Source organism: Stegastes partitus, unplaced genomic scaffold, assembly GCF_000690725.1.
Source record: "Stegastes partitus isolate 25-593 unplaced genomic scaffold, Stegastes_partitus-1.0.2 Scaffold270, whole genome shotgun sequence".
NCBI classification, from domain to species: Eukaryota; Metazoa; Chordata; class Actinopteri; family Pomacentridae; genus Stegastes; species Stegastes partitus.
The window spans coordinates 160485-173135 of record NW_007578001.1 but is presented as its reverse complement, the minus strand read 5'-3'; the positions used below and the strand labels follow the sequence as shown (position 1 = coordinate 173135).

Below are 12651 nucleotides of genomic sequence, written 5' to 3'. Positions count from 1 at the left end.
AAATGGAGTCGATTGCAACAACATCACAAACTACATCCTCGAAAGTTTTCATACAGCAAAGCCAACATACAAAGAGTCACATAAAGGAAGCTTTTGAAGTGAAGTGTTGCTTTGCATTCGCTATTTTTTAAAATGTTTTTTTTGTTCACTCACTCACATAATCATAATCAGGTGTCTTGTTTTGTCAGTCTAACATTTCAACGCCGCCAAATATGCCTTTCATATGAAGATAAAACAGAAGAAAACAGTAAAAACTCACATCTAGGAAGCTGGGCCCAGCAAATCATTGGTACTTTTGCTTGATTTATCATAAATGATAGAAATTACAATGCAACACAGCAAAATAAAGCAGTAAAGTCATAAAATCACTAGAATTTAAAGGACAGATTAAAACAAAGCAGTGTATAAAAACCAATACAGTTTAGAAGAAATAAAGAAAGCGAAGAAATAAAACACAGTTTAGAGAAAATTAAAACAAAAATATAAGGAGGAAAGGCTCTCCTATATAAAAAAATATATATATGTCATAAAAATAATCAACTGTCATCAAGCAAAACAACAGTAATGCGAGAGAGCTGAGGAAAGTAATGAACAATTATTTCTGAGTCCCATGAGTTTAAAGTTTATCGGGGTGCAGGAGACTTTGGGCTTTTACAAATAAAGGCAGAAGAACGTAGAAAGTTTGTAGATGTAAAATTCAGCCGACAAAATACAAAACTATACTAGTGAAAGTTGCTGTTGTGCCAAACAAAAATATATTATTATTATTATTACTGTTATTATTATTATCATTATTATTATTATTATTATTATTATTATTATTATTATTATGTCATAAATTATAAATGAAAATTATAAATGATTATATTAAAGAGTAAAGAGAAGCGTAAACCAGGGTCACACACCCTACTTGAAAACTGTGTTCTTTAAAACTACAAATATTTTGAATATCAGTACCATATGTACACAATATTAGTATAATATGTACACAAGAAGTATGCTTCAGTAAACTAATTTAGAGGGCAACTGAATCATAAAGGATAACAACTTAGTTATTATAAAACTAAATGTAGTATATTGAGAAGGGGAAGAAGCTCCTACAGGGAATCTTACCTGACAAGACAAACGTGTTACTTATGCATAACGTTAGATTAGGTTACACCGAGAATGAATTCAACTTTATTTTCATAGTACTGAGTACAAGTACCAAGGCAACAAAATTGAGTTTAGCATTTCGTCGAGGGGTATCATGGCGGGGGCTCCTTACCTCGGTTTTTCCCTACAAGAACATACACACTGGAGAAAACGCTCCATTTGTTAAATCTGAAACTGTGTCGAACTCGTTCAACTCGTCTACCCGAGAACTCGTGGCGAATAGAACTACAAAAATACGTAAGGACGCAACGTCTGACCCCGCAGCGTCACTTTGCGTCATTTTGCCGGGAAGGTTGGACCACGTGTTTCGTGCCGGCGTGCTTCATTACTTTTCATTCCGACGCTGGGCCGGTAGGGAGTAGACCGTAAGATGGCGGCGCGGTGGGGAGCAGGCGAGGAGATTTTAACTGCGTGCAATATGGAATTTTTCGCCATGGATACACTAGACGAGGTAAAGGATACCTTCTGCACTTTATTTCCCAACATGTAACCCCGCTGTTAGTAGTTTTAGTGTGTTTTTAGAGGACAAACTACGCGTGTTGTCTGTACGAGCCACACACTGCGCATGGAAAAGTGACACGTGGATAGCAACCGTAGTATTCCTAGTAAAACTTATTCAAAAAGTACTTGTGGGTTTGTGCTGAATACAGCTTGATAACCGTCTTGTAGCATGTTTAATGAATAACACACAGTGCTTTATTGTAAATGGGTTTGTATCTGTTAGTAAATGCTCGCTCGTGACTCAATGGAGCCTGGTTGGCCGGCTGCTGGAGTGGACGAGCCACATTTCCTCACCTTATAATAAACACAGACGATTAAACAAGTGACGTGACAGTTGTGTATTTTTATAGTTAGTTGGTCTGGCATGTACACAAGGTGTGCAATTCATATCAACGAACCACTTTTGAGCTCCTTCAGTGGGCTGTTTGTGCTACAGTACTGTGTGTACTGTTTGATACACACGTGGCAACAAACAAAGCAAGCTGCAGATCAGATACCTTTGTCGTATTATCTCTGTGGAGGCGATTCTTTTCCTCGACGGTAGATTAGGTGATTTATTAGTTTTGCATTAGTGTAGTTTTTAGGCTTCACGCCAGCACATTGCAGTAATGTCCCAACAATTCAATGATGCACACAACAATGAAGTTATTTTGTATTTATATAAATACTGTAGTCAGTGCAGTCACACAACTGAATGATGACCCCTTTCTTACACTGTTGGATCAAGTTTTCATTCAAAACCTACGTGTGTGTATTTCCACATGTGGCTCAGCCGTGGTGAATCACATGTTGGCTTTCTTTCACACATGCGCAGAAGACGCGATCGATTTAATCTCAAAACGCATCGTTCCGTCGAGTTTAGAAACCAGAAGCTGTTCCGTTTAGAGTACAAATAAACAATAAAATGTTGCACTTCGGTTTGTGAAGATTAAAATATGAGACAGACGGAGAAATAAGAGCCCTGCTCAGGTTTGTTTTAGTGCAACACGTGGGCTGCGTGGTGGCTTCCCTTTTGGACGGGGTGAGGCGAGGATCAAACATGTCTGCGCGCTGTGTGCATGTAGACAGAAACACGTGGGCCATTGTAAGGGGCTGCTGCGTGATGAGATTAAAGTGCACAAAGTTGTCACTTATCTTTGCTGTTAAATAGTGGGGTCGCCTGCTGAAGATAATGTCGTTATGTACATGAGTGAAATTTGATGAGTAGTTTTACATCTACTAAGGCTGCATCACATGCTGCACAATTGAAATGTGATGTTTGTTTCATGAACTTAAACAGAAGTGCTAAATTCAGAATTGGTTTTAAAGTTAAAATGTTGATAACTTGTTTTTAAAAAAAGGTGTCACATGCTCCAGTGTTTGTGTATTTCAGGAAAAAAAGCCTCCAGCATTTGGGTTTTTTTGTCTTCTTCAGGCTGGAACTACAAACATGTGCCCTCCCTTTCCCTCTGGGGTTTCCTTGTCTGACTCGCATTTTCAGATGCTTCACTTAAGCTTATCCTTAGCTACAACCCACAAAAATAAATAAGCTTGTTTGACCTACTTCTTTGTTTAACTTATGCAAAGATTATACTTAATTTTAAATATGTTACATTTCTGTATCTATAAAGACTCTTGGTAACAGAGGTGGTAGGACGTTTACAAATCAAGGGCAGCTGGACTTCATTTTGAAAGACAGGAAATAAATCAAAATCAGAACAGTCCAGTTGTAACAGATGTGCAGCCCAGTGGTACATCTCTAACATTGCAGTGATATTTGCTCTGATCTCGAGTAATCTTAATTCCCATTCTCCATATTACAACTTGTCGTGCATTACAAACATTAGAGTTTTTATTGAATTAATTGAAGATGCTGCGATAACAAGTTACACTTTTTTACTGTTTATTACAGTATTATGATCACATCTGACTGAAGAAGTGGGTAGCTGTCAGATTCCTTGCACTTGTGCATACAATTTTGTTTTTAGGAACAGCCGCTTGTCCACTTTTGGTTGTGTTTGCACTATGTTTTTACCTGATTAATGTTTTCAGGTTTGTGTTTTTGTCCAAACATAATCTGAAGTGTGCTTTTTCCTCTTTAGTCTGCTGTGCTGAGCCCTGGAGAATCTCTGGAGGTCCTTCAAAGCTGCTTAGACCCCTCAATCCTTTCTATCTTTGAGGACACACCAACAATAGAGGCAAGGCTAATTTTGCATGGTTGAACTTGAGTGCTATGGTATCCTGTCAGAGATCGAATGTGCACGCTTGTTTGTTTACAGTGCCTGACATTCACACTTTGACCTCATTTGTTGTTCTTTATTTAGACTAAAGGACTTGATGAGGAAAGTGAAGCCACGCTGCTAACCGCCCTGACGGAGATCCTTGACAATGTAGATGATGAGAACTTGTCCCCGTTTGACACACTGCCTGACTCAGACCTGCTGTCGGGTCAGAAGGGCAGGGAACACTCTCCGGTTAGTGCCCAGCTGTCACACATAACTCTCAAAGTGTCTCACAAATTTCTGCACTCAACATCCCCCATCTTGTCTTTGAGCTTGGGTTGGAAAGTGAAAGGCTGTAGACCTCTGTGGTTCTAAACATACGCGATGCCCATTGAATAAAGTTTTCTAAATGTTATTATATTAATGTGGCTGTGCTTTTGTTTTTCTCACATTATCCAGCTCAGGAGGTTGCTGTGTCTGTCCCGTTCCCCTCCAGAGAAAGACAAACTATGTAATGCAAGAGCTTTATCAACTGGAAAGGTAGCTTTTCTTACTTGTGGTTATGCATGTAAACCTTAACTGCAGACAGATTTCAGAATTTGACTGGATATTTGTCTGTGTATGCAGAGCCTCCCGAGGATGCAGCCAGACTCTCTCCAGAGGAGTGATGGAGAGGAGGAGGAAGATGGCTCCCTCACTCTGAGCCCAGGGGGGCAGGACTCATGCACTGACAGTAGCCTGCTAGACTGGGAAGGTCTGACCTTGCCCCTTCCAGTCACCTTTGAACAGGAAGGTGAAGATGGACTTTCACTTAACCTGGGGGACTTGGTCAGGCATATGCACCCGTACTGTATGGCCATATGTGTGGAGAATGAGGAGGGACAACAGATGCTGCCTGAGGGAGGTATATTACTTGAAGTTGTGGATCAGGGAGAAAATGGAGAACCCATCCTGGCCATCCCAAACATGGATCTCCCAGTCTCTCTGCCTCTTAAAGAGCGATCTTCAGAAGATGAGCAGAAAGCTTCAGATGAAGCCGAAGAGGCAGCCTCTGACTGTTCAGAGCACATAGTAGTTGATGATGAAGAAGCAACAGTTAGCGAGGTTCCAGTGACAACAGGCCTATGTTCAGGTGTTAAAGATGAGATGATCATTAAGAGACAGAAGGAGGAGATTAAAGAGAAAAGCCCTTCCCGGAGGAAAAAGAAAAAGAAATGCAAAAAACAGTCCCAACCTAATCCTGTGGAGGGGAGGGTCCTTAGGAGTGGTACTGCAAGAAAGAAAGCACAGGAATTGCCCAAAAAGCCTGAAAAAATGTCTGTAAAAGAAGAGAAGAAACTTAAAGTCCCAAAGGTTCCACTTGAATCAACTCCAGCTTCATCTCCTGGTAAACCCAAGGAAGAAGATCTATGCCAAAGTGAAACGCAAGCAGAAGCCACTACTACAACACTACTGCCTGAAAATATTGTGCAGGTTGCCACACGTCTGTCACCCGGACAGGACACAGCTCCGTTAAGTGCTATCCCTGAGAAGAGTCAGTCTAGTTGTTTACCAACAGCAGTGAGTCCCCAACAGCCCGATGGTACGCCAAAACTCCCTGTTGAGCGAGAAGACACGGCGGCGGCTCCTGCTGCTATCCTCTCCGCTGTGTCTTCAGAGAGCCCTGCAGCTGCTCCTAGCTCAGCGACTCCCCAGATGACATCGCCTGTTAGTGAGGCCCTCCCTCCTGTGGCCCCCACAGTCCCAGAGCCGAAACCCAAATCACTCAGTCTGGCAGAGTACAGACGACTTCGACAGCAGAAAAAGCCTGCTCCGGTGGAAAAACAGGACGGCAACAGCACTAAGTGGCCCAGTCTTCCAGAGCTTCCCAAAGAGCTCCCCCCTATTCCCTGCCTGCCTGATCCCAGCCCCAAAGATCCTCGACGGCCCAACCCCCAGGCAGCAAAGAAGGAAGAGGAGGAGGTGAAACCTGCCTGGCAGCCGAGGGGACCGTGTGCACCACCCACCCCTGAGGCATTGTTGGTGCCACCAGCCTACATGGTTGCTTCATCAAGTAAAGTTTCAGCTGCTACTACTGCTCTTCCTAAATCAGAGCAAACACCTCAACCCTCCAAACTTTCTCCACCCCAAAAACCCTCAGGTCCTGCCCCTAGTTCTATGAAGTCAGCCACACAAAACCACAACAGTGCTCAGCCTGCAGTACATTGTGCACCTCAAAGTGTTGGGTCTCCAGCATCTTTAAAACCTGCCACTCAGCTCATGTCTTCAGCAGATGGAAAAGGTTCCCCTGCATTGTCAGAAGGAAAGGCTAGAGTCAGTGAAGTCCCCAAATCACTGTCTGACTCTTCCAAGTCTGTAGAGAGCACTAAGACCTCTCCTAAAACCACTACAGATGCTGCTACTTGTTCTGCTCCCAGTGCCCCCCAGAAGACCCCTGTTGTTTCCCAGAAGGTGCCTGAGGTTGCTACACTTACCTACCTAAATAACGCCGTCACATCTGACAGCAAGTCTTCCAAACCTACAACCAATGGTACTGAGCTTTCGGACTCAAAGAGTTTAACAAAGGAACCTGTTGTACTTGAAACTAAAGAGAAACCCACTACAACAGTGACGCCACAGAGAGCAAAGAACCCCACACAGGAGTTGATTGAGGCGTTCACCAGTGAAATAGGTGAGCTTATTGTTGATTTGTTTGTTTTTTTGTTTTTTTCTGGGGGGAGTAAGTACACAATTGATTTAGTGAAATAGTCAATTAATAATTCATTCTTGTTGGTACCACTGCTGACTACAGCTCCAGCCTGTATTTAATCTGTTCCTGTGGTTGGCTAATGAGAAACCAAATAAACCAATAGTGCAGTAAAATAATACCTAGCCACTGTAAAAAATTACAATGAGGCCATAATCCTCCTACACCTTTTACCACTTTAACCCTTAGAGCCTGACAGATGCTCTTTGAGTCCACATTCACATCACTTACTTGTTGAATTGCTCTTCGAGTATTTATTGCAGCAAGGTGTGGCAAATGAAACTGTTCCACTTGACCTTTCTGACAATGTTCGTTTCTTGTCTCTGTTGCAACCTGCATAGAGCTGTCCATCTCTGCACCCATTAGTCTGGTTTGAATTACTCATGATCATGTCATTGCATAGACACATGCAAGCGTTTGGCTGGTTTGTCATCTCTGCAAGTCAGCAACTGTATGTGAACACTTCAGTGAATATAATGTCAGTTATTACCATTAGGCAGCAATTACATATTTTTTCCATTTTCGAGGGAGGGAAGAGAATTCCACCATCATGGTTCCCCTCAATAAAATTAAGAAAAGACATTTCTAATGCCAGCATACTATAGTGAGATGAATGTCAACACATAATCAATTCATAATATGAAATCATTTTGATATAAAGACTAATCCAAAACTGCATTTATTGCCACATCGAATAGTCTGGCTGATCTGGTTAGTCTAGACTGTTCTGAAAAACTAAGATACAGCATGTATGGTCAGCCTGTAAAATGACCAAGATAAGAACTTCAAAGTAAAGGTAGTGAAATTACCCTAAAAATAGCCTCAGGCTCATGTGGTCAATTGAGCCTGTGTCCTGTTTGTCCAGTCGGTTTTGTGTGTGACAATTCTTGTTCTGTTTCAGTGTCACTGAACTGAAATTTGTGTATGAAAGCAAGTATGCTCATACTTTAAATAAATCTAATATTGTTTGGTGTTTTAACTCGTAATATTTTTTTGTTTGTTTTGCTTAGGTATTGAAGCTGCTGATCTGACCAGCTTATTGGAGCAGTTTGAGGAGACCCAAGGTAATAACAATAGTACACTTTTCATTTTATCCATTCTCTCTGGAAGAAGCGCTCTGTCTATTAAATGCTTGAAAATGTTACACACCCAAAAGTATTTGTTTTTCATTCCTGAATTCTGCCATGATGTGGTTGCACTGGCCAGTAGCTTAGTAGGTCACAAAGTAGAGTACGGAGCTAAAAGTAGTCAGAGTATCAGTTTTCTTGGTTTCATAATGGTGGGAAGTAGCAAACAACATTGCAGCACTATCTTTGGTTAGCAGTAGTGGGTTACTGAGAAGAAAGACTTTGACAAAAACTCTTAAAGGAATAGCGAATGCCTACCTTACGAGCTATAGTAATTACAACAAATACACCGCCGTTGTGCATTTGCATAAACGATCCGTGAAGTGAGATGACAGCTTCTTTATATTTTAAGCGTGTATACATATATAAGAGTCACCACAAAGTTCAACAGTCCAACAGGTATGACCTATGGAACAAAGATATTATTGGGTTGTTCAGATTAACTTGAAGCTTATCTGATTCTCCTGGAAACGTGTGTTAAATGTTCAAAGATTGTGGGGCTCTTGTGACTGTTTAAAATGGCAGGATTTTTCTCTACTGAAACGGATGCTGCAGGGGGCAGAGAAGCTGCTTTGTGCTCTTGTCTGCTCGGCTGCTGGAATTCTGCCCTGTCCGCAAATCCATTTAACTCTCACCCTGCTGTCTTTGTTTGGGCAGACGTACAAGCCCCAACTCATAACAAGTGGTTCAACTATACATGCCATGACTCCTGTCTGTGACTGTTATTGATCCACCTTACTGTGTACTATGCAAATGTAGCTCCTGAGTGATAGTTGAAATTCTATGGAAAATGTACAGAACTAATCTGATCCAGCTCTAATGCATTATTTGTTGTAATTACAGTGACAGTTTCTTTCACGCAATCTTAAAAGTTTTCTCGCTTCTGGGGTCCGTTCTCTCCGGTTGGTTACTGTGCTGATGTAATTCCTTCCCTGTTCCTTTCTCCCTTCAGCCAAAGAGGAGCAATGTGTGCCGGAGGTCTCTGGTAGAGCAGCAGCTGTAGGAAACTCGAGGTGAGTTACCCTACAGCCCTCAAGCTGCTCTGTGTGAGTGACTGAGTAACATTTTCTCCCAGGAAAGCCTGGGAGAGGGAAACCTGTTATGTGTGTGTTGGTGTGTGGGTGTGTGGAGGTGATACCTTTTGCCAAGACCTACCGCAAGCCCTGCCATTATCAGGCCACACTAATGGCCTTCTCAGGTCTGAATTCAGTCTGAGGACCAACTGAGGTGTGTGAACTACACTATTCAGCAGTGACATACTAAAACACACCTGTGCTTGCTTTGCAGCGTTGAATTGGTTCCAGAGAAAACGGTTCTGGAGCGTGTAAGAGCAAATGACCTCTCCAGTACCGCAGGTAATTCAACATTTTGACCAGATAACACCATTATGTTAAATCATTAAAACAACAGAGAGATGACACAACCTTTTTTAAGTTTATAAAGGTCCAAAATCAGAAGTGTTCTTTTTTTTTTTTTGGTCCTTGTAATGCTTCTGGGTTTCGTTTATGGACACGGTTATCTAAAATACTCATGATCAAAGATTGTGAAGGTTCAACCTAATTGTGGTGCAACTGTCCCTTCCCCTCTGCTTCAGCTTTGACCCCCCCAGCAACGCCTCCTCACCACATGTGGAAACCTCTGGCCCCTGTGGCCTTACTAGGGAAAAGCAAGGCTGCTGAGGCCTCCAAGTCGAGTTCCCCTAAAGTGATCCAGATAGAAGCCCGGCCTCTGCCCTCAGTCAGGTCCAGAAGCAAACCCACTCCTGCTGCTGCCACTGTAGCCCCTGACCTGGCATGCATGGATCATGACTACTGCCTCCCCAACAAAGGAACTTTGCCAGGAGAGCAAGGCAAGCGCTGGAATGTTAAACAGCAATCTTTTATCACTATTAAACCCATCAAGCAGCATGCTGCAACCACTACACAAACACCCCCAGCTGCTCCAGCATCATCTCTGCAGTCTACCACAAATCCTACGGTTTCAACCAAAGCACGAGATTTTCCACTGACAGTACCCCTGGGGACAAATGATGAGATGGAGAGTAGCTCTGTTCTGGAGACTCCGGATGCTTCTCCTGCTCGGCAGGAGACTGAATCCACTTTCAAAGACAGGAGCCCCAGGAGAGGGCATCTTGAGAGGTCCTACCGTCGACATGCTTCCTCTCGTTCACCCAGCCCCAGATACAGTCCCAAAGAGAGGACAGGAGGCCGGTCTAGAAAAAGAAGATCCCGTCGTTCTCCCAGCCCAATGTCTAGCTGTTCAGAGTCAGACTATTCCTCCAGATCTCGGTCTAGATCATGCTCTCCAGCAAAGAAAAGGTTTGAGTCTCTCTCTTGCTCTTAAAATATCTGGTTGATTCAATAGCTTCACATTGCTTGTTTGGGTTGTGATGTTTCTTGTTTCTGACTGGCATTCCTTCTTCTTAGGTTTCGTCACCGTAACTCTGAGAGCAGTTCCAGCTCCTCATCCCGTTCCTCCTCTCGGTTCTCTCGCTCTGTGTCCCGTTCCCCTCCCAGGAGGAGGAGGTACTCCTATTCCTCTTCTCGTTCTGGCTCTTGGAGTCGTTCTAGATCGCGTTCTCAATCCCCTACAAGACGACAACAGTGGAGCAGAAGCAGACAAATGTACAGGTATGTACATGAATTCTGCTTGTGAGGGTGGCAACCATTATGTGGACTTTGCATTACAAATACTAATGCATTATAAGCCTTAATAAAATGACTAAAGGTTTCATCTTCTCTTGCTTAGTCCCTCATATAGGCCAAGCTCTAGCAACGGTGTAAACGTGGAAGAGGTGAAAAGACGCAAGGAGAAAGCCATTGTAAGTTAATATACTCTGATACTTTTTTAAGGGAAATAATTCTCCAAAGTCAAAAATATTGTACTGAAATATCTGCATACTTTCTCTCTGTCAGGAGGAGCGCCGAGTTGTTTATGTTGGTCGAATTCGAGGAACAATGACCCAAAAAGAACTTAAAGAGCGATTCTCTTTGTATGGTGACATTGAGGAATGCACCCTGCACTTTAGAGACCATGGGTAAGTACATACGAAGCTATTATTATCTTCATTATTTTCCTTTGTAATAAGGTTTTATTATAAGAAAATTGCACTGTCTTTGAACCTTGTTGGTCTCATCTATGACCTCTTAGGCCAAGCTACAGTGCTAAAGTAAATTCAGACTTGTTTATAACTGGGGCTTCCTGGTATCACCCCCAGGTTGCTCTTTTAAAAGCAAGTTACATGTCAAAACTGTGTTGAAGACTTGTTTAATACCATCTTTAGACCTTTTGTCAAACTGAAAATGAATACATCCTGATGTTTTTTGTTATCTGCCACAGGGACAACTACGGGTTTGTGACTTATTATGACACCAAGGATGCATTCACAGCCATTGAGAATGGAAGCAAGCTACGCAAGCCTGATGAGCTGCCATTTGATCTCTGTTTTGGTGGAAGGAGACAGTTCTGCCAGACCAGCTATGCTGACTTGGGTAGGTTCCTGTAGCTCTTACTCACAGTGGTGCAGGCCTATTCAAATAGCATTGGTGCAGTTTGCGGAAGATTTAAAATACTTCCTGCAGTTCAGCCTGATAGTGTTCTCATCACAGTTTACATGCGACTGAAAGCCTTTGTACTTGGGCAAGTACAGGCAATAAATCCAATCCATCATAGAGAAAAAATGTATATATTTATATTGAAATTTAAGAAGTTGGAATCACAGTTCAGACTTTTTGTTACTCTATTTGTTTACTCAGTCTGTTTGATCAATTATCACAATAATGTTGATTAATTTAATGGTTGAACACTAATTTGTTAATCGTTGTAGTAATACTTGAGTCACAACGGAGTTGCATTGTTTTCTCTCTCCGCCTTTATTTTAATGCAATCTTGACTTTGTCATTCCAGATTCGAGTAGAGAGTACGAACCATTGCCTGCGAGAGCCAAGTATCATGCACTAGACTTCGACACTTTACTGAAGCAGGCCCAGCAGAATCTGAAGAGGTAACAGGAGGCCTGCAGCAGGAAGCAGCTGATGTTTACCTCAGAGCCAACTGATGGCTCCTCACCTGCAACACTGTCTTTACATTTTTAGTTGTTGCATTAGTTTTTTTTTTTTGTTTTTTTTTTTTGTGTTTCTGCAAGCTAACACCTTCTATTGAAGTGAAGATTTATAATGAAAGTAGGAAAAGAAGTCAAAAAAATGGAATACGTGGAATTAAATAATTTTTTTAAAAGTTTATTTAAATGTACTATTGACTTTGAATTGTATGGACAGAGAATCATTTTTAAGGGTAAAAACAGATGGAATATAACTCCCTAAGTACCGGGAGAGGATGTAATACATTTAAATGTACTACAAACCTAAATAAAAAAGTAAAACTAACATCTTGTGTTTTTTTTTTTTTGTAATCTTTCCAATTTCACTTGCCTGTCTGTATTTGTTGGGTTACATCTTTAACAGGTTAGGTCATTAACTTCTTTCTCATAAGACCTTTTGACATGTCACAAGAAAACCACTGGCCTAAATAATAAAATAAATGACGGCTGTGTTTGGTTTTGGTGCTTTGGTCATAGGTTTTGACATGAGCAAGGAAAGCAGAGGTGAAAAAAAAAATCATCAGTGGCTCAGTTTCATTAAGTTTCCCAGTGGGCTGCTTTACAAAACACTTAGAACTATCTCACTTAAATGAAATATATTCATTAACGTTATAAAACAAAGATGTCCCTTTACTGCCATTTCTGCTGTTGAATAAAAAAAAAAAGGTGTATTTGGCTCACTGTTACAATATCTTGCCTTTTCTGCATCACTTCAGTGGAACACAAGCATCTATCAAGCAATCAATAACATGTTTTTCTTGAGGTCAACATGTCTGCTATGAAAAAGACATACAAAGGAATAAGGAGTCTCCTACAACATGC

At 41.6% G+C, this 12651-nt stretch overlaps 1 protein-coding gene across 1 annotated transcript; it reads left to right on the top strand.

Annotated features, from left to right (window-relative positions):
* Positions 1–1525: 1525 nt before the first annotated feature.
* Positions 1526–12115, top strand: pprc1 (PPARG related coactivator 1). The gene is made up of 14 exons (XM_008282397.1): positions 1526–1606; positions 3738–3833; positions 3960–4109; positions 4317–4397; positions 4485–6528; positions 7614–7667; positions 8683–8743; positions 9018–9085; positions 9325–10048; positions 10157–10360; positions 10479–10551; positions 10646–10767; positions 11070–11221; positions 11637–12115. The coding sequence occupies exons 1-14, from the start codon at positions 1526–1528 to the stop codon at positions 11735–11737; spliced, it is 4011 nt and encodes a 1336-aa protein (XP_008280619.1). The 3' UTR covers positions 11738–12115.
* Positions 12116–12651: the final 536 nt, after the last annotated feature.

Bases quoted from the DNA above. Each gene is read 5' to 3' on its own strand.
- pprc1 (XM_008282397.1), top strand. From the start codon at position 1,526: ATGGCGGCGCGGTGGGGAGCAGGCGAGGAGATTTTAACTGCGTGCAAT. The intron at 7,668-8,682 runs GTAATAACAATA...TTCTCCCTTCAG, and splicing joins GCAGTTTGAGGAGACCCAAG to CCAAAGAGGAGCAATGTGTG. The intron at 10,768-11,069 runs GTAAGTACATAC...TATCTGCCACAG, and splicing joins CTGCACTTTAGAGACCATGG to GGACAACTACGGGTTTGTGA.